Raw genomic sequence first — 27,218 nt, forward strand, 5'->3', positions numbered from 1 at the left:
TCAAGACATTAGGGATGACCTCAGAAATGAAATAAGGCAAACTGCAGAAAAAGCCAAGGAACACACTGATAAAACAGTTGAAGAACTCAAAAAGATTATTCAAGAACATAGTGGAAAAATTAGTAAGTTGCAAGAATCCACAGAGAGACAGCATTCAGAAATCTAAAATATTAACAACAAAAATTACAGAATTAGACAACGCAATAGGAAGTCAGAAGAGCAGACTCGAGCAATTAGAATGCAGAGTGGGAGATCTGGAGGACCAGCGAATTAACACCAACATAGCTGAAAAAAAATCAGATAAAAGAATTTAAAAAAATGAAGAAACCCTAAGAATCATGTGGGACTCTATCAAGAAGGATAACTTGCATGTGACTGGAGTCCCAGAACAGGGAGGGAGGACAGAAAACAAAGAGAAAATAGTTGAACATCTGCTGACAGAAAACTTCCCTGACACCATGAAAGACGAAAGGATATCTATCCAAGATGCTCATCGAACCCCATTTAAGATTAGTACAAAAAGAAAAACACCAAGACATATTATCATCAAACTTGCCAAAACCAAAGATAAAGAGAAAATTTTAAAAGCAGCCAGGGATAAAAGAAAGGTCTCCTACAAAGGAGAATCAATAAGAATAAGTTCAGACTACTCAGCAGAAACCATGCAGGCAAGAAGGCAATGGGATGACATATACAGAGCACTGAAGGAGAAAAACTGCCAGCCAAGGATCATATATCCAGCAAAACTCTCTCTGAAGTATGAAGGCGAAATTAAGATATTTACAGATAAACACAAGCTTAGAGAATTTGCAAAAACCAAACCAAAGCTACAAGAAATACTAAAGGAAATTGGTCAGAAAACGAGTAATATCAGATACCAGCACAACACAAGGTCACAGAACAGAACATCCTGATATCAACTCAAATAGGGAAATCACAAAAACAAATTAAGATTAATTAAAAAAAAAATGCTCAAAACAGGGAATCATTGAAGTCAATATGTACAAGATTACAATAATCAAAAAGAGGGACAAAATACAGGTGGCATAGAACTGCCATATGGAGAGGGATACAAGGCGATATAGGACAATACAAGTTAGGTTTTTACTTGGAAAAATAGGGGTAAATATTAAGGTAACCACAAAGAGCGGTAAAAACTCCGTAACTCAAAATCAAAACCAAGAAAAATGTTAACGACTCAGCAAACATAAAGTCAAATACTATGAAAATGAGGAACACACAATTTACAAAGAAAAATGTCTCAGCACAAAAAAATAAGTGGAAAAAAGAAATTGTCAACAACACACATAAAAAGGCATCAAAATGACAACACTAAACACATACTTATCTATAATTACGCTGAATGTAAACGGACTAAATGCACCAATAAAGGGACAGAGAGTCCCAGATCGGATAAAGAAACACGATCCGTCTATATGCTGCCTACAAGAGACACACCTTAGACTTAGAGACACAAACAAACTAAAACTCAAAGGATGGAAAAAAATATATCAAGCAAACAATAAGCAAAAAACAGCAGGAGTAGCAATATTAATTTCTGACAAAATAGACTTTAAACTTAAATCCACCACAAAGGATAAAGAAGGACACTACATAATGATAAAAGGGACAATTGATCAGGAAGATATAACCATATTAAATATTTATGCACTCAATGACAGGGCTGCAAGATACATAAATCAAATTTTAACAGAACTGAAAAGTGAGATAGACACCTCCACAATTATAGTAGGAGACTTCAACACACCACTTTCGGAGAAGAACGGGACATCCAGTAAGAAGTTCAACAGAGACATGGAAGACCTACTTACAACAATCAACCAACTTGACCTCATTGACTTATACAGAACTCTCCACCCAACTGCTGCAAAAGTATACTTTTTTTTCTAGTGCACATGGAACATTCTCTAGAATGGACCACATATTAGGTCATAAAACAAACCTTTGCAGAATCTAAAACAACGAAATATTACAAAGCATCTTCTCTGACCACAAGGCCATAAAAGTGGAAATCAATAACAGAAAAATTAGGGAAAAGAAATCAAACACTTGGAAACTGAATAATACCCTCCTGAAAAAAGACTGGTTATACAAGCCATTAAGGAGGGAATAAGGAAATTCATAGAATGCAACGAGAATGAAAATACTTCCTATCAAAACCTCTGGGACACAGCAAAAGCAGTGCTCAGAGGCCAATTTATATCGATAAATGCACACATACAAAAAGAAGAAAGAGCCAAAATCAGAGAACTGTCCCTACAACTTCAACAAGTAGAAAGTGAACAACAGAAGAATCTATCAGGCACCAGAAGAAGACAAATAATAAAAATTAGAGCTGAACTAAATGAATTAAAAAAATTAGAGAACAGAAAAACAATTGAAAGAATTAACAAAGACAAAAAGCTGGTTCTTTGAAAAAATTAACAAAATTGATAAACCATTGGCTAGACTGACTAAAGAAATACAGGAAAGCAAACAAATAACCCAAAGAAGAAACAAGATGGGCCACATCACAACAGACCCAACTGAAATTAAAAGAACCATATCAGATTATTACGAAAAATTGTACTCTAAAAAATTTGCAACCTAGAAAAAATGGATGAATTCCTGGAAAAACACTACCTACCTAAACTAACACAATCAGAAGTAGAAAACTAAATAGACCCATAACAAAAAAAGAGATTGAAACGGTAATCAAAAAACAAAAAAATCAAAAAACTCCCAACAAAAAAAAAGCCCTGGCCCGGATGGCTTTACTGGAAAGTTCTACCAAACTTTCAGAGAATAGTTAACACTACTACTACTACAGGTATTTCAAAGCATAGAAAACGACAGAATACTACCTAACTCATTCTATGAAGCCACCATTTCCCTGATACCTAAACCAGGTAAAGACATCACAAAAAAAGAAAACTACAGACCTATATCCCTCATGAACATGGATGCAAAAATCCTCAACAAAATTCTAGCCAATAGAATTCAACAACATATCAAAAAATTAACCCACCACAACCACGTGGGATTTATACCAGGTATGCAAGGCTGGTTTAATATTAGAAAAACCATTAATGTAATCCACCATATAAATAAAACAAAAGACAAAAACCACATGATCTTATCAATTGATGCAGAAAAGGCATTTGACAAAGTCCAACACCCATTTATGATAAAAACTCTCACCAAAATAGGAATTGAAGGAAAATTCCTCAACATAACAAAGGACAAAGCCAACAGCCAACATCACTCTAAATGGAGAGAGCCTGAAAGCATTTCCCTTGAGAACGCGAACCAGACAAGGATGCCCTTTATCACCGCTCTTATTCAACACTGTGCTAGAGGTCCTAGCCAGAGCAATTAGGCTAGACAAAGAAATAAAGGGCATCCAGACTGGCAAGGAGGAAGTAAAATTACCTCTATTTGCAGATGACATGATCTTATACACAGAAAACCCTAAGGAATCCTCCAGAAAACTACTGAAACTAATAGAAGAGTTTGGCAGAGTCTCAGGTTATAAGATAAACATACAAAAATCACTTGGATTCCTCTACATCAACAAAAAGAACATTGAAGAGGAAATCACCAAATCAATACCATTCACAGTAGCCCCCAAGAAGATAAAATACTTAGGAATAAATCTTACCAAGGATGTAAAAGACCTATACAAAGAAAACCACGAAGTACTACTACAAGAAACTAAAAACGACCTACTTAAGTGGAAAAACATACCTTGCTCATGGATAGGAAGACTTGACATAGTAAAAATGTCTATTCTACCAAAAGCCATCTATACATACAATGCACTTCCGATCCAAATTCCAATGACATTTTTTAATGCGATGGAGAAACAAATCACCAACTTCATATGGAAGGGAAAGAAGCCTCGGATGAGCAAAGCATTACTGAAAAAGAAGAAGAAAGTGGGAGCCTCACTCTACCTGATTTCAGAACCTATTATACAGCCACAGTAGTCAAAACAGCCTGGTAGTGGTACAACAACAGACACATAAACCAATGGAACAGAATTGAGAACCCAGATATAAATCCATCCACATATGAGCAGCTGATATTTGACAAAGGCCCACTGTCAGTTAATTGGGGAAAAGATAGTCTTTAAATGGTGCTGGCATAACTGGACATCCATTTGCAAAAAAAATGAAACAGGACCCATACCTCACACCATGCACAAAAACTAACTCCAAGTGGATCAAAGACCTAAACATAAAGACTAAAACAATAAAGATCATGGAAAAAAAATAGGGACCTTAGGAGCCCTAATACAAGGCATAAACAGAATACAAAACATTACCAAAAATGACAAAGAGAAACCAGATAACTGGGAGCTCCTAAAAATCAAACACCTATGCTCATCTGAAGACTTCACCAAAAGAGTAAAAAGACCACCTAAAGACTGGGAAAGAATTTTCAGCTATGACATCTCCGACCAGCGCCTGATCTCTAAAATCTGTATGATTCTGGCAAAACTCAATCACAAAAACACAAAACAACCCAATCAAGAAGTGGGCAAAGGATATGAACACACACTTCACTAAAGAAGAGATTCAGGCAGCTAACAGATACATGAGAAAATGCTCTCAATCAGTAGCCATTAGAGAAATGCAAATTAGAACTACGATGAGATTCCATCTCACTCCAACAAGGCTGGCATTAATCTAAAAAACACAAAATAATAAATGTTGGAGAGGCTGCGGAGAGACTGGAACTCTTATACACTGCTGGTGGGAATGTAAAATGGTACAACCACTTTGGAAATCTATCTGGCGTTATCTTAAACAGTTAGAAATAGAACTACCATACAATCCAGAAATCCCACTCCTCGGAATATACCCTAGAGAAATAAGAGCCTTCACACGAACAGATATATGCACACCCATGTTTAGTGCAGCTCTGTTTACAATAGCAAAAAGCTGGAAGCAACCAAGGTGTCTATCAACGGATGAATGGTTAAATAAATTGTGGTATATTCACACAATGGAATACTACGCATCGATAAAAAACAGTGACGAATCTGTGAAACATTTCATAACATGGAGGAACCTGGAAGGCATTATGCTGAGCAAAATTAGTCAGAGGCAAAAGGACAAATATTGTATAAGACCACTATTATAAGATCTTGAGAAATAGTAGAAACTGAGAAGAACACATACTTTTGTGGTTACGAGGGGGGGGGAGGGAGGGAGGGTGGGAGAGGGTTTTTACTGATTAGTTAGTAGATAAGAACTGCTTTAGGTGAAGGGAAGGACAATACTCAATACATGGAAGGTCAGCTCAAGTGGACTGGACCAAAAGCAAAGAAGTTTCCGGGATAAACTGAATGCTTCAAAGGTCAGCGGAGCAAGGGCGGGGGTTTGGGGACCATGGTTTAAGGGGACTTCTAAGTCAATTGGCAAAATAATTGTATTATGAAAACATTCTGCATCCCACTTTGAAATGTGGTGTCTGGGGTCTTAAAAGCTAACAAGCGGCCATCTAAGATGCATCAATTGCTCTCAACCCACCTGGAGCAAGGGAGAATGAAGAACAACAAGGTCACACGACAACTAAGAGCCCAAGAGACAGAAAGGGCCACATGAACCAGAGACCTACATCATCCTGAGACCAGAAGAACTAGTTGGTGCCTGGCCACAATCGATGACTGCGCTGACAGGGAGCACAATAGAGAACCCCTGAGGGAGCAGGAGATCAGTGGGATGCAGACCCCAAATTCTCATACAAGGACCAGACTTAAAGGTCTGACCTAGACTAGAGGAATCCCAGCGGTCATGGTCCCCAAACCTTGTGTTGGCACAGGACAGGAACCATCCCCGTAGACAACTTATCAGACATGAAAGGGACTGGATAGTAGGTGGGAGAGAGATGCTGATGAAGAGTGAGCTAATTATATCAGGTGGACACTTGAGACTGTGTTGGCATCTCCTGTCTGGAGGGGGGATGGGAGGATAGAGAGAGTTGGAAGGTGGCAAAATTGTCAAGAAAGGAGAGACTGGAAGCGCTGACTCATTAGGGGGAGAGTAAGTGGGAGTATGGAGTAAGATGTATATAAACTTATATGTGACAGACTGACTTGAGTTGTAAACGTTCACTTGAGGCTCAATAAAAGTTAATTTAAAAAGAAAAAAAAAAGACCATACTTAATAGTCTGACTGAGACTAGAGGAATCCCGGCGGTCATGGTCCCCAAGCTTTCTGTCGGCCCAGGACAGGAACCATTCCCGAAGACAACTCATCAGACAAGAAAGGGACTGGACAGTGGGTAGGAGAGAGATGCTGATGAAGAGTGAGCTATTTGTATCAGGTGGACACTTGGGACTGTGTTGGCATCTCCTGTCTGCAGGGAGGATGGGAGGATAGAGAGAGATGGAAGCTGGCAAAATTGTCAGGAGAGACTGGAAGGGCTGACTCATTAGGGGGAGAGCAAGTGGGAGTACGGAGTAAAGTGTATATAAACCTATATGTGACAGTTTGACTTGACTTGTAAACGTTCACTTGAAGGTCAATAAAAGTTAATACAAAAAAAAAAAAAAACCAAGACAGACGGCTCCACAGTAATATTAGGAGACTTAAACCACTTTCGGCAAAGGGCAGGACATCCAGAAAGAAGATCAAGAAAGACACGGAAGATCTAAATGCCACAATCAACCAACTTGACCTCACATGCATATACAGAACACTCCACCCAACAGAAGCCAAGTATACTTTCTTTTCCAAGGTACATGGAACATTCTCCAAAATAGACCACATATTATGCCATAAAGGAAGCCTTAACAGAATCCAAAGCATCGAAATATTAGTGTCTTTTCTGACCATAAAGCCATAGAAGTACAAATAACAAAAAGAGCAGGGGAAAAGATCAAACACATAGAAACTGAACAACCCCTTGCTCAAATAGTATTGGGTTACAGAAAAAATGAAGGATGGAATAAAGAAATTCGCAGAATCAAATGAGAATGAAAACACATCCTACCAGAACCTCTGGGACACAGCAAAAGCAGTACTCAGAGGTCAATTTATAGCAATAAAATGCACACATACAAAAAGGGCCAAACTCAAAACATTTACCCTACAACTTGAACAAATACGGAGAGAGCCATGAAAGAAGCCCTCAACCACCAGAAGAAAGCAAGTGATAAAAATTAGAGCAGAATTAAATGAAATAGAGAACAGAAAAACAATTCAAAGCTTTAACAAGGACAAAAACTGGGTCTTTGAAAAGATTAACAAAATCAATAAACCACTGGCCAAACGGACAAAAGAAAGACAGGAGAGGCCACAAACAACCCAAATAAAAAATGAGATGGGCGACATATCACAACAGGCAAAACTGTAATTAAAGGAACCCTAACAGAATACTATGAAAAATTGTACTCTAACAAATTTGAAATCCTAGAGGAAACAGACAAATTTCCAGAAAAATAGTACCTACCTACACTAACACCGAGATAGAACAATTAAATAAACCTATAACAAAAGGAATTGAAAAGGTAATTAAAAAGCTCCCAACAAAAAAAAAAAAAAACCCTGGCCCTGATGGTTTCACTGGAGAATTCCATCAAACTTTCAGAGTTAACACCACTACTACTAAAAGCATTTCAGAGCATAGAAAAGGATGGGATACTCCCAAATTCACTCTAGGAAGCTAGTATAGACCTGATACAAAAACCAGGTAAAGACACACACACAAAAAAATTAGAAACCAATATCCCTCATGAACTTAGATGCAAAATCCTCAACAAAATTCTAGCCAACAGAATTCAACAACGTATCAAAAAAATAATTCATCGTGACCAAGTGGGATTCATACCAGGTATGCAAGGATGATTCAACATTAGAAAAACAATCAATGTAATCCATCACATAAATAAAACAAAAGAACCACATGATCTTATCAATTGATGCAGAAAAGGCATTTGACAAAGTTCAACAGGAGTTCGTGACAAAAAACTCTTGGCAAAATAGGAATAGAAGGGAAATTCCTGAAAACAATAAAAGGCATTTATACAAAGCCATCAGCCAGCAACATCCTAAATGGAGAGAGCCTGAAAGCATTCCCCGTGACAACGGAAACCAGACAAGGATGCCCTTTATCATCACTCTTACACAACACTGTGCTAGAGGTCCTAGCCAGAGCAATTAGGCAAGAAAAAGAAATAAAGGGCATCCAAACTGGTAAAGAAGACGTAAAAGTAGCTCTTTTTGCTGATGATATGATATTATACACAGAAAACCCTAAAGAATCCATAAGAAAACTACTGGAATTAATAGAAGAGTTCAGCAGAGTACCAGGATACAAGATAAACATACAAATATCAGTTGGATTCCTCTACACCAACAAAGAAAACCTCAAAGCGGAAATCAGCAAATCAATACAATAGCCCCGAAGAAGATAAAATACTTAGGAATAAATCTTACCAGGGACGTAAGAGACCTATACAAAGAAAACGGCAAGAAACCAAGAGATCTACATAAGTGGAAAAACATACCTTGCTCATAGATAGGAAGACTGAACATTGTGAAAATGTCTTTTCTACCCAAAGCGATCTACCGATATAATGCAATCGCAATCTAAATTCCAATGGCATTTTTTAACGAGATGGAGAAACAAATCACCAACTTCATATGGAAGGGGGAGAGGCCTCAGAAAAGTAAAGCATTACTGATGATTAACAAAGTGGGAGGCCTCACACTGCCTGATTTTAGAACCTATTATACCTCCACGGTAGTCAAACAGCCTGGTACTGGTACGACAACAGATACATAGACCAATGGAACAAAATTGAGAATCCAGTTGTAAATTCATCCACCTATGAGTAGCTGATATTTGACAAAGGCCCAGGTTCCATTAAATGGGGGAAAGATAGTCTCTTTAACAAATGGTGCTGGCGTAACTGGATAACCCACTCACTGCTGTCGAGTCGATTTCGACTCATAGCAACCCTATAACTGGATATACATCTGCAAAAAAATGAAACAACACCCATACCTCACACCATGTACAAAAACGAACTCAAAATGGATCAAAGACCTAAATATAAAATCTAAAACAATATGGATCATGCAAGAAAAAAACAGGGACAATGCTAGGAGCCCTAACACATGGCATAAACAGAATATAAACCATTACTAACAATGTACAAACACCAGAAGAGAAACTAGACAACTGGGAACTCCCAAAAATCAAAAACTTACGCTCATCTAAAGACTTCATCAAAACAGTAAGAAGACAACCTACAAACTGGAAAAAAAATTTTGGCTGCAACAAATCCAATCAGCATCTACTCTCTAAAATCTACAAGATACTGTAAAACCTCAACAACAAAAAGACAAATAACCCAGTTAAAAAATGGGCAAAGAATATGAACTGACACTTCACCAAAGAAGACATTCAGGTGGCTAACAGATACATGAGGAAATGCTCAGAATCATTAGCCATTAGAGAAACACAAATTAAAACTACAACGAGATACCACCTCACACCAACAATCCTAGCATTAATCCAAAAAGCAAAAAACAATAAATGTTGGAGACACTGTGGAGAGACTGGAACACTTATACACTGCTGGTGAGAATGTAAAATGGTACAACCACTTTGGAAATCGATTTCACGCTTCCTTAAAAAGCGAGAACTACCATACGATCCAGTAATCCCACTCCTTGGAATATACCCTAGAAAAATAAGAGCCCTCACGCAAATAGATATATGTACACCCATATTCACTGCAGTACTGTTCAGAATAGCAAACAGATGTAAAAAATCAAGGTGCTCATCAACGGATGAATATTGGATAAACAAATTACAGTATATTCACACAATGGAACGCTACACAGTGATAAAGAATGATGAATCCGCAAAACATCTCATAACATGGATGAATCTGGAAGGCATTATGCTGAGTGAAATTAGTCAGTTGCGAAAGAACAAATATTGCACGAGACCACTATAATAAGAAACAAAGAAATGTTTTAAACACAGAAGAAAACATGTAAGGGAAAGACAATGTACAACATGGGGGAAGTCAGCACAACGTGACCAAGGCCAAGGAAGACACTGAGAGGAACACGAAAATAAAGGGCAATTACAGTAATTAATGTAACAAAAACAGTCCTGCAACCATAGTATTAACAAACAATAATTTACAAATAGATATGTATGGAGATAGGTATGCTAAAGAGCTGTGGCAGGGCGAAAGGGAACACACTCACCTGCAGATATAGGTTTAATTATGGGTATTTCTACATACATAATTGTAGATGCTGCACATATATTATAGACAATAGACAATACAGCACACATGGAAATTTCTTATACATAACCAAATACCTCATAGAACAAAATTCCTGGCTTCAAAGGCAAAGGACCATAGATCCAGGTGGACAGCTACATTAATTGGCACAACACAGTTCATAATGACAGTGTTTTGCATCCTACTTTGTAGAGCAGCATCTGGGGTCTTAAGAGCTTGAAAACGGCCATCTAAGATACAACTACTGGTCTCTTCCTGTCTGGAGCAAAGGAGAGTGAAGAATACCAAGGACTCAAGGGAACAATTTATCCAAAAGACTAACAGACCATATGAATCACAGCCTACACGACCGCAAACCAGAAGAACTAGATGGTATCAGGCTACTACTACCGACCGCTCTGACTGGGATCACAACAGAGGCTCCCGGATACAGCAGGAGAAAACTGTACCACAAAAAATTAAATTGACAAAAATGACCAGACTTACTGGCATGTCAGAGACTGGAGGAACCCCTAAGACTATGACCCTAAGACACCCTTCTGACCTGGAACTGAAGCCATTCCCAGAGACCACCTCTCAGCCAAGCAACAGTTGTTTGTTGTCAGATGCCATCAACTCAGTTTTTTCATAGTCACTCTATGTACAACAGAAGAAAACACTGCCCAGACCTGTGCCATCCTCACAATCGTTGTTATGTGTGAGCCCATTGTTGCAGCCACCGTGTCAATCCATCTCATTGAGAGTCTTCCTCTTTTTTGCCAACCGTCTACTTTACCAAGCCTAATGTCCTTCTCTAGGGACTGGTCTCTCCTGATAACATGTCCAAAGTACGTGAGATGAAGACAGGCCCATAAAATAAATAACAACACCCAAGAACGAACATGTTCCTTAGAACAACCAATCATACGAGATCAAAATGACAATATTTGCCCAAAAGCAAAGATGAAAACACAGGAAAGGGTAGAAAATCCAGACAGAAGGAAAAGGGGAACCGAGGATAGAAATGGGGAGAGTGCTGACACACTGTGGGGAGTGTAACCAATGTCATGGAACGCTTTATGTACGACATATCAAATGGGAAACTAACTTGCTCTATGAACTTCCACCTAAAAAAAAGCACAAGTGCACAAAGCTACTCACTGAGCTCTATTTGTAGTAACAAGGCTGAAATAAACTAACTGTCCACCAATAGAAGACGGTTGGATATTGTAGCATACATCCACACGGTGAAGAACTATCTAACTATAGTAAGGTATAAGAAATATCTCTATATATTGCCATGGAGTGATATCCTGAATATAGCATTAAGCAAAAAAAGAAAGGTGAAGAAAAGTAGATAAAGAATGCCATTTTTTACCTAAGAAAAAGAAGAAACACCACTTACATATTTGATTATGTGCATGTGTAAGTGTTTTTGAAGTGGCAGGATAATCCAAAAAGAAGTAAAAACGGCTGCCTGTAGGGAACAGAATAGAGGATCAAGGGATGGAAGCTAGATTTTCTGAACTTAACTTTGGACATGTTTTATAGATTTAACTTTGAAACTATGTAGATGTTTTATGTAATAAATAAACAAAAATAAATAAATCAAGAAGAAAAACACAATCACTAAAGTTAAAATAAATTAACCCAACTATGTATCCCTTTGCTGGTTTAACCACATACAGAACTGTCGCAAGTGACTTTAGAATAATTTGACTACATACCCTAAGTCATCTAGTGCTGCCATAACAGAAATACCACAAGTGGATGGCTTTAACAAAGAGAAATTAATTTTCTCACAGTCTAGTACGTTACAAATCCAAATTCGGAGTGTTGGCTTCAGGGGAAGGCTTTCTCTCTGTGTCAGCTCTTCAGGAAGGTCCTTGTCCTCAATCTTCCCCTGGTTGAGGAGCTTTTCAGGTGCAGGGACCCCATGTCCAAAGGACGCACTCTACTCCTGGTGCTAATTTCTTGATGGTATGGGGTCCCCAACTCTCTGCTTGCTTCCCTTTCATCTCTTGAGAGATAAAAGTGGTGTAGGCCACACCCCAGGGAAACTCCCTTTACCTTGGATCAGGGAGATGACCTGAGTAAGGGTGGTGTTACGATCCCACCCTAATTCTCTCAACATAAAATTACAATCACAAAATGAAGGACAACCACACAACACTGAGAATCATGGCCTAACCAAGCTGACGCATATTTTTGGGGAGACCAATTCAATCCATGACATACCCCTAAGAGACAGAGTTCACAGAAACAGTAAGAGCTGCAAAGAAACCTTAAACTGTTCTCAATAATCATATTATTCGTAATAATACAGTTATTGTTATCCTGGAAGTCTTAAATGTAAGATAAAGCAAATGAATAATGCCAACAGGGGCCAAAATTTTCAGCTTAAAAGTGATACAAATATAAAATAAAAGCATTAAAAGTCCCAAATTATTTGAACTCATGTTTGTTTTTAAAAAGAAGATACATTATTTTCTATGCATGCTCATTGAAAAGCCCTACAAACAATGACAAAACTGGGGACAATAAGCACTCAAATAACAAAAAAATCAGACCTGTTACCATGGCTCAACTCTAATTTCTGGTGACCCTATGTGCTACAGAGTAGAACTGCTTCACAGGATTTTCTTGGCTGTAATCTTTACAGAAGTCAGGCCTTTCTTCCATGGTGTCCCTGGATAGGTTTGAACCTCCAACCTTTAGATTAGTACATGCATACAAACTGTTTGTGGCATCCAGGGATTTTAGAACTCAAATAGTGGTCTTGAAATATCTCCCAATAAAAGGAACCAGCACTCCAGAAAAAAACGGCTGATTCCAGATTTAAGGCATAAAAAAAAAAAAAAAAAAAATGAGCAGAGAACATTTTAACAGAAACAAACTATAAAGGACCACTGAGGTTGTGTCAAAACAACTAGATATAATTGGACTTCATCAAAAACAGGACATTTTGGAAAGACACCATGAAGAAAATGAAAAGGCAAGCCACACACTGCGAAAACATGTTTGCGATACATTTATCTTTCACAGGACTGGTAGACAGAATACTTAAGAATTCATATAAATCTAAAATATGAGCAAAACATAAAAGCAAATCTATCACAACAGGTATACAAATGGCTAATAAGCATCGCTAGTCATCTGGAAATGCAAACTAAAACCACTACAATTCCCACTGGAAAGGTAAAAATTAAAAAGACCAACAATTGCCAAGTGTTAGCAAGACTGTACAGCAACTCTAGTTTGTTTGTATTACAGGTGGCCATCCAAGGCAAAACAACTGGTCTCTATTCACCTGGAGCAAAAGAGGAAGAAGGAGAGTCAGGAATAGGAGAAGGAAATGGAATACGTGGTTAATTGCCTCCATGAATAGCTGCCTCTTTTGCCATAAGACCAGAAGACCAAACGGTACCGACTACCACTACTGAACACTTCTTTTTTTTTTTTATTAACTTTTATTGAGCTTCAAGTGAACATTTACAAATCAAGTCAGACTGTCACATATAAGTTTATATACACCTAACTCCGTACTCCCACTTGCTCTCCCCCTAATGAGTCAGCCCTTCCAGTCTCTCCTTTCGTGACAATTTCGCCACTTTCCAACTCTCTCTATCCTCCCATCCTCCCTGCAGACAGGAGATGCCAACACAGTCTCAAGTGTCCACCTGATATAATTAGCTCACTCTTCATCAGCATCTCTCTCCTACCCTCTGTCCAGTCCCTTTCATGTCTGATGAGTTGTCTTCAGGAATGGTTCCTGTCCTGGGCCGACAGAAGGTTTGGGGACCATGACCGCCGGGATTCCTCTAGTCTCAGTCAGACCATTAAGTATGGTCTTTTTGTGAGAATTTGGGGTCTGCATCCCACTGATCTCCTGCTCCCTCTGTTGTGCTCCCTGTCAGGGCAGTCATCGATTTTATCACTGAACATTTTGATCGAAGATTCCACAGAAGAATCCTGATCAAAAGGAGGAAAACACAGCAGAAAATTACAAATTTTCACAGACTCCAGACTTTCTGGAGCCACGGAGGCTGGATGGATGCCTGCGACTATTGCTCTGAGATAATCTTTAAACCTTAAACCAAAAACATTCCCTGAAGTCTTCTTAAAACCAAATAATAGTTTAGCTTAACTAGTAAAAAAATGTCTGCCTAGAGCATTACGCTCTTTTAAGAACTACCTGGACGAGATCAAACTGACAAAAAAAGCAACTAGAAAAATTAGATAGGAGCCTTAGGGGGCAGTGAGTTTACAGTAATGGGGGGGAGGAACAATCTGGAAAATGAGGGGGAGAATGACTGTACAACTTGAAGAATATAAACAATGTCACTGAATTGTGCATGTAGAAATTGTTGAATTGGTGTGTTTTGCTGTGTATATTCTCAACAACAACAAAAAAATTACAAAATGTATACATAACTATGAGGTAACATCCCATTTGTTTTATCATTCATTAAAAGCAAATCAGGTGTCTTTTATGTATATGCTATGAAATAACGATATCCTCAGAATTAAAATTTTCCAAACCTCATATATTTACCTATAAAGTGTTGGTTTCTAATTTTAAATTTATACAACCTAAGAGACAGACATGGCTTGTTACAGTAACATCCTGAAGTTGGCTACAGCCACAGCCTGTGTATGCATAATATGCTTAAATGACTTCCTTGGCGAAGGAAAATAAAACCTTAGAGTCCACAATGATTCAGTCTTTCAAGTATTTGTCAATGTACCCAATAATATATTAGACTATACCAAACATAATTATAATGCAAATGTACTAAGAAAAAAAATTAATAAATGCAGTTCTAGAACAGGCAAATAATCTAGTGACAACATACCAGAGGTCGTCTGGAACCTACAAAATGGCATATGGATATGTATTGAGTTGACGGAACATCATCTTGCCAGAAAGTAAGGAAGTTCTCAAAAGAAACAAAAAATCCAAAGAATAAAACAAAAAACACAGTGTTGGGGTTGTGTTACAGGGGCCAAGCTGGAACAATCTGAACAACAAAATAAAGGTGTATCATATTATAATCTAAAGTATAAAATAAATATGCACCACTCTATCCAAGTATAATAAATCAATAATAAATGAGGGAGAAGCAGCACATCTCCCACACAGAAATTCCAAATAAATTATGTAGCTACCACACTTCCAAGAGACAGAGCACAATGTGTTTTCAAAGAGTAAAGGGTCAAAAAAGAATTTACACAGGAGAAACCTGACAAACACTACTTCAAATGATTAACACCAAGTCATAAATCATGCTGACAGTATATATCCTGGATATGGCGATGAAAAGGAAACCCTGGTGGCATAGTGGTTAAGTGCTACGACTGCTAATCATAAGGTCGGCAGTTCAAATCCACCAGGCACCCCTTGGAAACTCTACGGGGCAGTTCTACTCTGTCCTATAGGGTCGCTATGAGTCGGAATTCACTCGACGGCAGTGGGTTTGGTTTTGGTGATGAAAATGACATTTTACCTCTTAGATCTTCTTCCTAAATACCAATAGTCCCAGTCTAATTATGAGAAATGCATCAGAAAAATTCCAATAAAGGGGCATCCTACAATATATCTGACCAGTACTACTCAAAACTGTCAAAGTCATAAAAAATAAGTGACGTATGAGAAACAGTCACAGCCAAGAGGAGTCTAAGGAGACATGACAACAAAATGAAATGTATGCTGGTGACTTTCTACTACACCTATCTTGAATTTACACTGTGTTCTATTTTTACCAAAGAATTTTCACGTGCAGTTCTTCACTTGATTCTCACCGTAACTTGTGACATACTGGGGCAATTACATTAATTTTACAGACTAAAAAGCAAGGTCAAGGGGAGACAGGGAAGATGGCGAAGTGAGCGGACATTCCTATTTACTCCTCCAGCAACTAACTCACTGAACAATGAATAAAAACATGCACAGACTGAAATCTGAGAACTCTGGACAAAAGGTAAGGCAATGGGGAGTCATGGTGAGTCCAGAAGTAGGGGAGAGGAGAAAAGGGCAGGCTCAGAAGCCAAGAGATGCTACCTGCTAGCATCGGAAGCTCTTACTCATCACAGCCATTTTGGGATGGGGCTGGCTAATGTTGCAAACACAGAACACAGAAAAGGAGTTAATCTAAGGAAGCTCTAGACCAGTTTTTTTTTTAAAGGTGGCACAAATTGACTGAGGGCATTCACAGGTCATGTTATTAGGAGGGGGTGAAGGGAGACCATGGTGTTGCATGAGAGTACTGCTGAATTTCATTGAGGCCCCAGAGAGACAGGCGCTAGGAACAGTAGGAAATGCAAGGGCAGAAGGGCAAGTGGAATACTTTAGACTGACAGGAACAAAGGAAACGGCCCACAGCGGGGCACCGTTGGAGTGTCTGTACATGGGCATCTGTAAGGGAAAGACACAGAGAGCCCCACATGGTCACCACAGGAAAGTCAAGCCCCACTGCTTACAGCAGAGTCTCTGAACAACTAAACCCCTCGAGCTCCCACACATGCGTACTGAATTGCAGAAACCAGCATACAGAACTCCTAAACTAGCATTGGAAAAAACCTAAGGAGAAGAGTGCCATCTAATGGTTCTCAGGAGAAGATACAAAGCTCACTGCTGCTGGGTCATTTTGACTCATAGCCACCCTGCGAGACTGAGGAAAGCTGGCACATGGGGTTCCCACAGCTATGAGTCTTTGTGGAGGTAGTCTGCTACATTATTCTCCCATGAAGTGGCTGATGGATGTGGGCCCAGACTTTTGGGTGGAAGCCAGGTACTTACTTGGCACTGTGTCACCTGCGTGTTCAATCAAGAAATTTATCCATAATAAACCAAAAAAAAAAATAAAAATACCTGTTGCTATCAAGTCAATTCTGACTCATAGTGACCCTACAGGACAGAGTAGAACTGCCCCATATGGCTTCCAAGGAGCAGTGGGTGGATTTGAACTGCCAACATTTTAGGTTAGCAGCCATAGCACTTAACCACTACACCACCAGGGCTCCTTATCCACAATAAATAGATAAAAAATTTGAAGCAAAATTAAAAGACAACAAAACGGCCCAACTTCAGCAAAAGTTAGTAAAACATTATTATCACAATAGAAGAAGGATCAATCAAAAGCAAAACATGAAGAAATCTCTCCTATGGAAGCCAGAATAATGCAAAGAACTGACAATTTTCCGACTGGTGTTACATATGTTGAAAAAAAGCAAAAAGCACACAGAAAACAAATTAGCGGGGCTCAGGAAACTGATGGAAGAACAAAATGAGAACATTAACAAAGAAACTGAAAACATTCCAAAAAACAAAGAGAACTTACGGAACTGAAAAATAAAACACCTGAATTAGAAAAAGCAAGAGAAACAATAGTCAAACAGACAGAAGACAGAAAAAAGGAAATAGAAGACAAAATAACTGAACTTAACAAGTCTCAAGAGAAACAAGAGAAAAGAATAAAGTGAACAAACCCAAAAGGAAACACAGGATTTAATTAAGAAATCTAACATTAGAATTATTAGAATCCTAGAGCACCATGACAATAACAAAGTCACATAAAAAATTTTGCAACAGAGAATTTCCCAGGCCTCAACAAAGAACCAAGCCTACAAATACAGGAAGCTACACAAACTCCAATCAGAAGAGACACAAAGAGATCAACTCCATGACAAAATCAAACACAAGGAGAGAATTCTAAAAACGGCAAGGGAAAAATATAATACCAGGGGCCTTCCATAAGAATCAGTACAAACGGATTTCTCTCCAGAAACTCTAGAGGTCAGAAACAATGGAGCGGCATGCAAAAGATACTGAACCAGAACAACTGCCAACCAAGAATTCTTTACCCAGCAAAGCTGTTGTACAAAAATGAAGAGGAAATCAAGACATTCCCAAACACACAGAAGCTCTGGGAATTTACCACTACCAGACCAGCTTTCTAAGTATTACCCAAAGGAGTACTCCACATGGAATGGCAAGAACATTACAAAGTAAGTACAAAGTAAACTTACCGAATATAGGTTGTATACTGATATCAATGGAGACACATCGACTGAAAAGGCAAAGGAGGAGCATATCTAGATTTATTATTCTAAGGTTGTAGGTTAACTGTGTTCATATGTTAAACAATGTAACTGTGAATTGTGTAATGTAAAATATGTAGTTAACAATAAGGAATCACCAAAAAGAAACATTTGGAAGACAAGAAGGAAGATAACAAAAAGACTCATCACAAGAAAGAACCCAAATACAAATACAAACAGAAAAATAAGAATTAAAAAAAAAAAAAAAGCTATGAATCACTCAAAAAACAAACAGCAAAATGTGTGAGGTAGACACTTCGTTTTCAGTAATAAGCTTAAATGTTAATGGTCTAAACTCCCCATCAAGAGGCAGAGAGTGGCAGAATGGAAAAAAAAAAAATGATTCATACTTTTGCTATTTACAAGAAACATACCTTAGACATAAGGACACAAAGGATGGAGAAAAATATTCCACGCATTCAGCAAACAAAGAAGAGCAGGGTGACCATACTGATAATCAGATAAAACAAACTTTAAATCAAAATCTATTACAAGAGGTATAGAAGGACATTATATAAAAATAAAAGGGTCAATCCACCAAGAAGATGTAACAATTATAAATATGCACCTAACAGCAATGCACCAAATTACATGCAATAAATACAACCAATAAGAAAGCAGAAATGGACAATTCCACAATAATAGCAGGGACTTCTACACATAAATTACATTTATAGAGAGAACATCTAAAAAGAAGATCACAAAGGGCACTGGGAACTTCAGTAAAACCGTTAAGTCAGTTGGACCTAATGGACATATACAGAACACTCCACTCAACATTAGAACAAAACACATTCTTCTCTAGCACAAACAGATGATTTCCAGAATAGACCATACGCTGGGGCAGAAAACAGGTCTCAACAAATTTAAAAAGACCTAAATTATACAAAGCATTTTCTTTGATCACAGCAGTATGAAGCTAGAAATCAACAACAGGATAAACAAGGAAAAAAGAATAAATACATGGAAACTAATACACTACTGAAAAACTGAGTCACAGAAGAAATCAAAACTGAAGTTAAAAAATTCCTAGAATCAAACAAAAATGAACGCACAACATACCAAAACCTTTGGACTTAATAAAAGCAGTAACTGAGAGGTAAATTTATAGTAATAAATGTCTACACTAAAAAAGTAGGTCCATAATCATTAACTTAAACCAATACCTTGAACAAACAGAAAAAGAAGCCAAAAGTTACCAGAAACAAGAAATGATAAAGATCAGGGCAGAAATAAATGAAACTGAAAACAGAAAAACAAATGAAAAGAATTAACGAAACAGAAGTTGGCTCTTTGAAAGGGATCAATAAAATGGACAAATCACTGGCTAGACCAACAAAAGAAAAAAAACAGACCCGGGTCCAAAGGACACGCTCTGCCCCTGGTGCTGCTTTCTTGGTGGTATAAGGTCCCCAACTCTCTGCTTGCTTCCCTTTCCTTTTACCCCTTAAGAGATAAAAGGTGGTGCAGGCCACACCGCAGGGGCAAATAACAAAATTAAGAAATGAAACTGGTGGCATTACTACCAATCCAGAGATAAAGATCATACCTGAATACTATGAAAAATTATACTCCAATAAATTTGAAAACCTAGATGAAATGGAAAAATTCCTACAAATGCACTACCTACCAAACTAACACAGAGGAAGAAAATTTAAACAGACCCATTACAAAAGAGACAGGAGATGTCATCAAAAAATGCCAGTATAAAGCAAAAAAAGCCCAAGATCAAATGGTAGAAAATTCCACCTAACATTCAAAGAAGAGGTGACACCAATCCTACACAATCTCTCCAAAAACACAGAAGAGGAAGGAAAAATACTGAAGTCCTCTTATGAAGTAGCATAACCCCGATACCTAAATCATGAAAAGATATAACAAAAGAAGAAAATTACAGAACAATATTCCTTATGAACACAGACGCAAAAACTGTCAAAAAAATTCTAGCCAACAGACTTCAGCAACATATCAAGAAAATCATACCCCATGATCAAGTGGGATTCATACCAGGTCTACAAGGGTGGTTCAACATCAGAAAATCAATCAATATAATCTACCACATAAATAAACAAAAGAAAAACACCACATGATTATATCAATCGAGGCAGAAAAGGCATCCAATAAAAATTCAACAGTCTTTCCTGATAAAAACTCTCAGCAAAATAGGAATAGAAGGGAAATATCTCAACGTAATTAAGGGCGTATATGAAAAACCAATAGCTAACATTATACTTAACAAGAAAAGGCTGAGAGCCTTCCCTTTGAGAAGGGGAATGAGACAAGGATGTCTATTACCACCACTCTTACTCAACACTGTTCTAGAAGTCCCAGCCAGAGCAATAAGACAAGAATGAGAAGTAAAAGGTATCCAAATCAGAAAGGAAGAGGTAAAACCATCTCTATTTGCAGAAGACATGATCCTATACGTAGAACACCCTAAACGTTCCACAAGAAAGCTGCTGAAACTAATAGAAGAATTTGGCCATGTTGTAGGGTGCAAGATTAACACACCAAAATCTGTTGGGTTCTTTTACACTGACAAAGACTACTCCGAAAAAGAAATCAAAAAAACAATACCAATTACAGTAGCCACCAAATCAATTAAATATCTAGGAATTAACCTACCCAGGGATATGAAAGACACAATGAAAATTATAAAACACTGCTGCAAGAAGCTAAAAGACAAAAATGGAAAGGCATCTTATGCTTGTGGATTGGAAGACTTAATAACACTGAAAATGTCGATCCTACTTAAAGTGATCTACAGATTTAACGCAATCCCGATACAAATCCCAGTAAGACTCTTTACTGGAGTGGAAAAACTATCTACCAACTTCACACAGAAAGGAAAGAAACCTCAAATAGCCAAAGCAAAACTGAAGAAAAAGAATGAAGCAGGAGGTCTCACACTCCCCATTATCAAAACACAATGTACAGCGACTATAATTAAAATAGCCTGGTGTTGGTTCAACAATACATAGACCAGTAGAATAGTTGAGAACCCAGAATTAAACCCAGCCAGCCATGGAAACGCTGGCGGCATAGTAGTTAAAAGCTACCGCTGCTAATCAAAGGTCGGTAGTTCAAATCCATCAGGCACTCCTTTGAAACTCTATGGAGCAGTTCTACCCTGTCTTATAAGGTCACTATGAGTCGGAATCCACACGACAGCAACGGATTTGGTTTTAGCCACTGTCTTAGTCATTTAGTGCCGCCATAAGAGAAATCCTATGAGTGGGTAGCTATAACAAAGAGAAGTTTATTCTCTCACAGTCTAGTAGGTTACAAGACCAAATTCAGGTTGTCAGCTCCAGGGGAAGGCTTTCTCTCTCTGTCAGCTCTGGAGGAAGGTCTTTCTCGTCCATCTTCCCCTCATCGAGGAGTTTCTCAGGATCGGGGACCCTGAGTCAAAAGGACACACTCTGCCCCTGGTGCTGCTTTCTTGATGGTATGAGGTCCCCAACTCTCTGCTTGCTTCCCTTTCCCACACCCCAGAGAAAATTCTTTTACTTTGGATCAGGGAGGTCACCTGAGTAAGGGTGGTATTATAATCCCACCCTAATGCTCTTAACATAAAATTACAATCATAAAATGGAGGACAACCACACATTACTGAGAATCCTGGCCTAACCAAGTTGACACATATTTTTGGGGGGACACAATTAAATCAATGACAGCCATGGACAACTCAATTTGACAACGGGTCAAGGTCCACTCAGTGGGGCAGAAACAGTCTTTAATAAATGGCGCTGACAAAACTGGATAACCACCTGCAAAAAAATTTAACAGAACCCATACCTCACACCATACACAAAAACTAACTCCAAATGAATCAAAAACCTAAATGTTAAATCTAAAACCATAAAATTGCTGGAAGGCAACACAGGAAGAAAACGATGGGACCTAATCTTCTGTAAAAACAGGATAATAAACATCACAACAAATGCACAAACAGAAGAAGAAAAAACAGACAAACAGGACCTCATAAGAATTAAAACTTCTGTCCATCAAGACATTAAAAGAGTACATAGACAACTTACAAACTGGAGAAAAATCTTCAAAAATAATTTATCCGATAAGGATCTAATCTCTAAAGTCTATACAAAGCTGTAACAACTCAACAATAAAATAATAAACCAATCATGAAATGGGCAAAGGACGTGAACAGAACCTTCACCAAAGAGGACATCCAAGCAGCCACCAAACATACATAAAGGTGTTCACGATCGTTGGACTTTACAAAGATGCAGATCAAGACTACAATGAGACATCTTAAGCCACCTAAAACGACAGATTAAAAAGAACAGGTAATGACATATGTTGGCAAGGGTGTTGGAAACCGAAAACCATCATCCATTGCTGGTGGGCCTGTAAAATGGTACAACCACTATGGAAAATGATATGGTACTTTCTCAAAAAACTACCCTTTAAGGAAGCAATCCCACTCCTAGGTATACACTCTAGAAAGATTTCCTGGAAAAACTCTAGAAAAATTTCCTGAGAAAACATAGTTCTAGGAAACATAGCCATTCCTGACGAACATCTATGTTTTCTTTTGTTCAGCGAACTATGTCATGAATAATGTTCTCTTCCGACTTGTCAGGAGATTCACACCTAAATTTTGTGTCACTTTTTTTTTTTTTTAACCTAAGTTTTCTACCTCAGTTTTTGTCACCACTGTGATCTGCTTTCACTGTTTTGGTCTATAAGTAAGTGTTCAACTGCAAGCCACCTCAAATCTTTCTTAGAAGCAGGAAGGATATGATGTTTGGCTGAATTTTGAAAACTTAAGAATACATTGCGTTTCGCATGATCCCCATCAAGGCACAGAAACCCTATGAAGTTCAGCCTGAGCTCTGCAAACCAATCCCTTTTATCTTAACTACCACAAACTGCAGAAACATCAAGAGAATTACGAGTTTTTCCAGAAGACTTTTTTCCCCTAAGTTACATTAACCATATAGATTACAATGCCACACTGCACATTTACCATACATTCAGCATTCCAAATAATTTTTAAAATGTAACATACACAATAAAGCACTATTGAAATTTAACTGTGAGAAAATATCCTCCTACCCTAAAAGGTGAGGATGATTCCTCTGTATTTCGCTTCTGGGACTCAGCGTCCACATCTTGGCACTTGTTCTTCATTCTTTCTCTAAGATCCCCTGTAGGTAGGTCTTTCTGGTGACCTTTGAGCCAAAAAACAAAACAACAAAAATCTATATTTATGTAACATTTTACAGGAAAATATTTACAGAAACAACCTCATAAACCTCAACATAGTTCTTGGAACTGTTCATGGCTCTTAAAATTCAAGAAAATTAATTGTTTCAGGGTAAATATTAACATATAAAAAACATAAGTAATACTTCTAAGTTTTCTCCTCACATTGATCAAAATGCATACACTTAATATTCTATGTGGTAGCAGGTACCGGTGAAATGAATAAGAAATTATATGTGAATTGAGAAAAAGGTATTTGTAATTAACAGCCTGACATGTTTTCCTATTAACCACTAGATTTATTAGTTATATTTGGAAGTAAAACGTAGGAAGATACATCAAGCTTGAATCTAAGAATTCCAACAGCATTATAATCTACACATGTATGTGGCTGGACACATTAACAACTGAAAAAATAACTCATGCATCTTAAGGATCAAAGCAAATACAGGAGTTTCTGCACTAGTCATAACTCTTCTTAAATTTGAAATTATTTCAGAATAAAAAACAGTTTAAGGGTTCAAAGCAAGATTTTATAACAATTATTTTATATTCTGTGGAATTTGTTAAATTGAAGTAAAAACACACATTTGTATTCAACAATGGTAAGGCTTCATAATTTGTACCAGGAATTATATAGTACGTGGCTGTTCAATTAGTTTATTTTCATATCATTATTACAAGAAGCCATGCTACGGCAGTGGTTAAGAGCTTGGCTGCTAACCGCAAGGTCAGCGGTCCGAACTCACAAGAAACTCTGCAGGAGAAAGGTGTGGCAATCTGCTTCTGTAAAGACTGCAGCCTTGGAAATCCTATGGGGTAGTTGTACTCTGTCCTAGAGGGTCGCTATAAGTAACAAATATTAGTCTCCATAGCTTATACCGGGTATTATATAGTATTTAGTTTTTCAATTAGTTTAATTTCATGTCATTATTAATTAGAAAAAACAAAGGAGAGATGAAAATAAAATGCCTTTAAAGAATATTCCTAGAGAAAAACCAATCTTCTACTTTACATGGAATGTGAAGAAGCCCAGAATAGCTAAAGTGATGTTGAAAGAGAAAAACAAAGTAGGAAGACTCATACTTCCTGATTTTAAAACATATTGTATAGCTACAGTAATCAAAACAGTCTGGTACTGGTATAACAACAGATACACAGACCAATGGAACAGAACTGAGAGTCCAGAAATAAGCCTACACATTTATGGTCAACTGACTTCTGACAAGGGTGCTAAGTCCATCTGATGGGGAAAGATGGGCCTTGTTAATAAACGGTGCTAGGAAAATTAGATTTCCACATACAGAAAAATGAAACAGGATCCATGTCTCACACGATACACAAAAACAAATTCAAATTGGATTGAAGACCTAAGGGTGCAAACTAAAACCATAAAATTCTTAGAACAAGCCAGCACACCTAGAACATCTTAAAAAGCTAAAATTATACCCTATTTAAATGTTAATATATTAGGACTTCAAAATAGTTTCTCCTCAATAAAAATAAATTCCCATATAATGATACCAGACACCATGGAATTCTGCTGCCTTAAGCATTAACTTAATACCTTATTATAAAAAGCAACCTATATACATTTTCTAAAAAGATCTATTGTCAAAACAAGTAAATACTGGCTAAATAACTTGATTTTAAAGCAAATATTTTATTAAATGTGAAATTAATAACTAAAAAGATCTTGTCAATCTCTATTGATAAGATTCTCTTCAAAGTAGAAAATCCGATCAAATATATGGTTGTATTTCAGATTTTAGATAAATTACGAAAGTGATCTTCTAACAGTATGTAAACAATTCAAAGTTCTTAATTACCTTCTATAATTGCTGCTGTAGCCTTTACCGCAGGGTGAAGGACCACGTACAAATCTGCACATGTTTCCATAGGGGCAGCTGCCAGTCTTCAGCCAATTACAACACTGTCTAAGAAACAGATATTACTATGTAAATTTCAAGTTTATTTCTAAAAAAAAAAAAGCTAACGGGACAAAATTAAAACAGATGCTATAAAAATTCCAGCTAACCTGAAATACATTACAAATAATGAAAACATCAGAAGGAAATGCGAAAACCCCATAAACCCTTTCACTCCTTTTTATAAAACTTTTTTTTTTTTTAATTTTCTGATCAATAACCCTACAATAAAGCAACTTATTCACTTTTATGATCCAAATCAGTATTTCCATGATCATACTCCAAGAGTACTCCTGGGGCTGCACTAGTGACAACTCACCTCTGCTGTACTGCCAGTGCTGGGTCCAAGCCTTTCAAATACACTGGGTCTTGGGGATCTGTTATCAGATATGGTATTGGTATTTTCCACTGTGACCTTCCTTCCAATTTTTGACATTTTGGACTACTTTAGACAAAAGAGAGAGACAGATATGTAAAATTCTTTAGTTTTGAATAACTGAGCCCATAACTTAACAAAGAAAACCAAACCCATTGTTGTCAAGTCGATTCTGACTCATAGCGACCCTACAGGACAGGGCAGAACTGCCCCACAGAATTTCCAAGGAGCGCCTGGCAGATTCAAACTGCTGACTTTTTGGTTAGCAGCCGTAGCCCTTAACCACTGTGCCACCAGGGTTTGCCCATAACTTACAAGTAGATAAAATTATTGTACCATAAAATTACAAGGTATTTTCCTTGTGAGAAAAAGACATAGGAGACGTCACAGATAAACAGAAGCACATTTTATGGAATTCTTTATTAATGAATCTATAAAACTTTGAAATCTGCAGTGAACAAATAAGATTCCACTTGCACAGTAAAGTCTTCACTGTACATTGAACCTCAGAAAATACACTATAAAACATTTAGAAGTTATTTATAAAAAGTTCTTTCAAAATTTATTAACTCAATTCTTAAGTACAAGTTATGCTATCATTCTCCATTAACCAGTTAACCAGAAAAGAGTGCTATGTCAAAGAAAATGGGAAAATGAAATCAGGTGGGAATTGTACTGATGGCAGAAATGATGGCTTAATGCAAGTTAACTGACAACATTAATAACTGAAAAATCAGCCTGGGAGAAAATGAGTGCTATTTAAATATTTTCTTTGTCTTACAGAGGACAAAGAAATGCAATTTAATTAAGGTGTTTGTTTTCCAGTAACAGGAAAACAATTACTCTCTATGTTGACAAAATGATTTCCTTTCAAAATAAGACAGGCTATAGGACTAGAAAATGTCAAGGCCTTTCTATAGTCCGTGCTACAGTGACATAAAAGTCAAAGGTGCTAATGAACAGGCTATTTTACCATATTAATGGCAAGAAAACAAAGACAAAAAGTATAAATATCAAAAGAGTAAATAAAATACACCAAAAACCAAAACTACAATAGACCAAGATATAATCTAGAGAGTACACTAGGTAGGAACTGCCTAAGGGAAAGAGAAAAGAACTAACTATGTAACACTACATACAACCTAAAAATACTAGCTTAAGACTTATAGTAGTCAAAAGTTAATTAGTAGTCAAAAGTAAACCATGGTAGCTAAAGAACTAAAAGCTCCATTTTACACAGAACAGTCTCTATAAAGATCACAAATGCTATTTTATATGATTTCAAGGCTAAGGTATATAAAAGGTATACTACTTGAAAAAAAATTAA

The 27,218-nt window shown here is 37.4% G+C and overlaps 1 protein-coding gene across 2 annotated transcripts in view; it reads right to left on the bottom strand.

The window, feature by feature from the left end:
* The window catches only part of CPB2 (carboxypeptidase B2), a 104,598-nt gene extending 79,052 nt beyond the window's left edge, over window positions 1-25,546 (bottom strand). The window contains exons 1-3 of one of the 2 annotated variants that reach the window (XM_064270106.1): window positions 25,417-25,543; window positions 24,337-24,433; window positions 23,438-23,553 (exon numbers count right to left, since the gene is read on the bottom strand). In XM_064270106.1, coding sequence (XP_064126176.1) covers window positions 23,438-23,493 — 56 coding nt within the window. In that variant the 5' untranslated portion in view covers window positions 23,494-23,553; window positions 24,337-24,433; window positions 25,417-25,543. Of the gene's footprint in view, window positions 1-23,437; window positions 23,554-24,336; window positions 24,434-25,416 lie in introns of both variants that reach the window. The other variant, XM_064270105.1, reaches the window with a different exon arrangement.
* Window positions 25,547-27,218: the final 1,672 nt, after the last annotated feature.

Source organism: Loxodonta africana, chromosome 17 (genome assembly GCF_030014295.1).
Source record: "Loxodonta africana isolate mLoxAfr1 chromosome 17, mLoxAfr1.hap2, whole genome shotgun sequence".
NCBI lineage: Eukaryota > Metazoa > Chordata > Mammalia > Proboscidea > Elephantidae > Loxodonta > Loxodonta africana.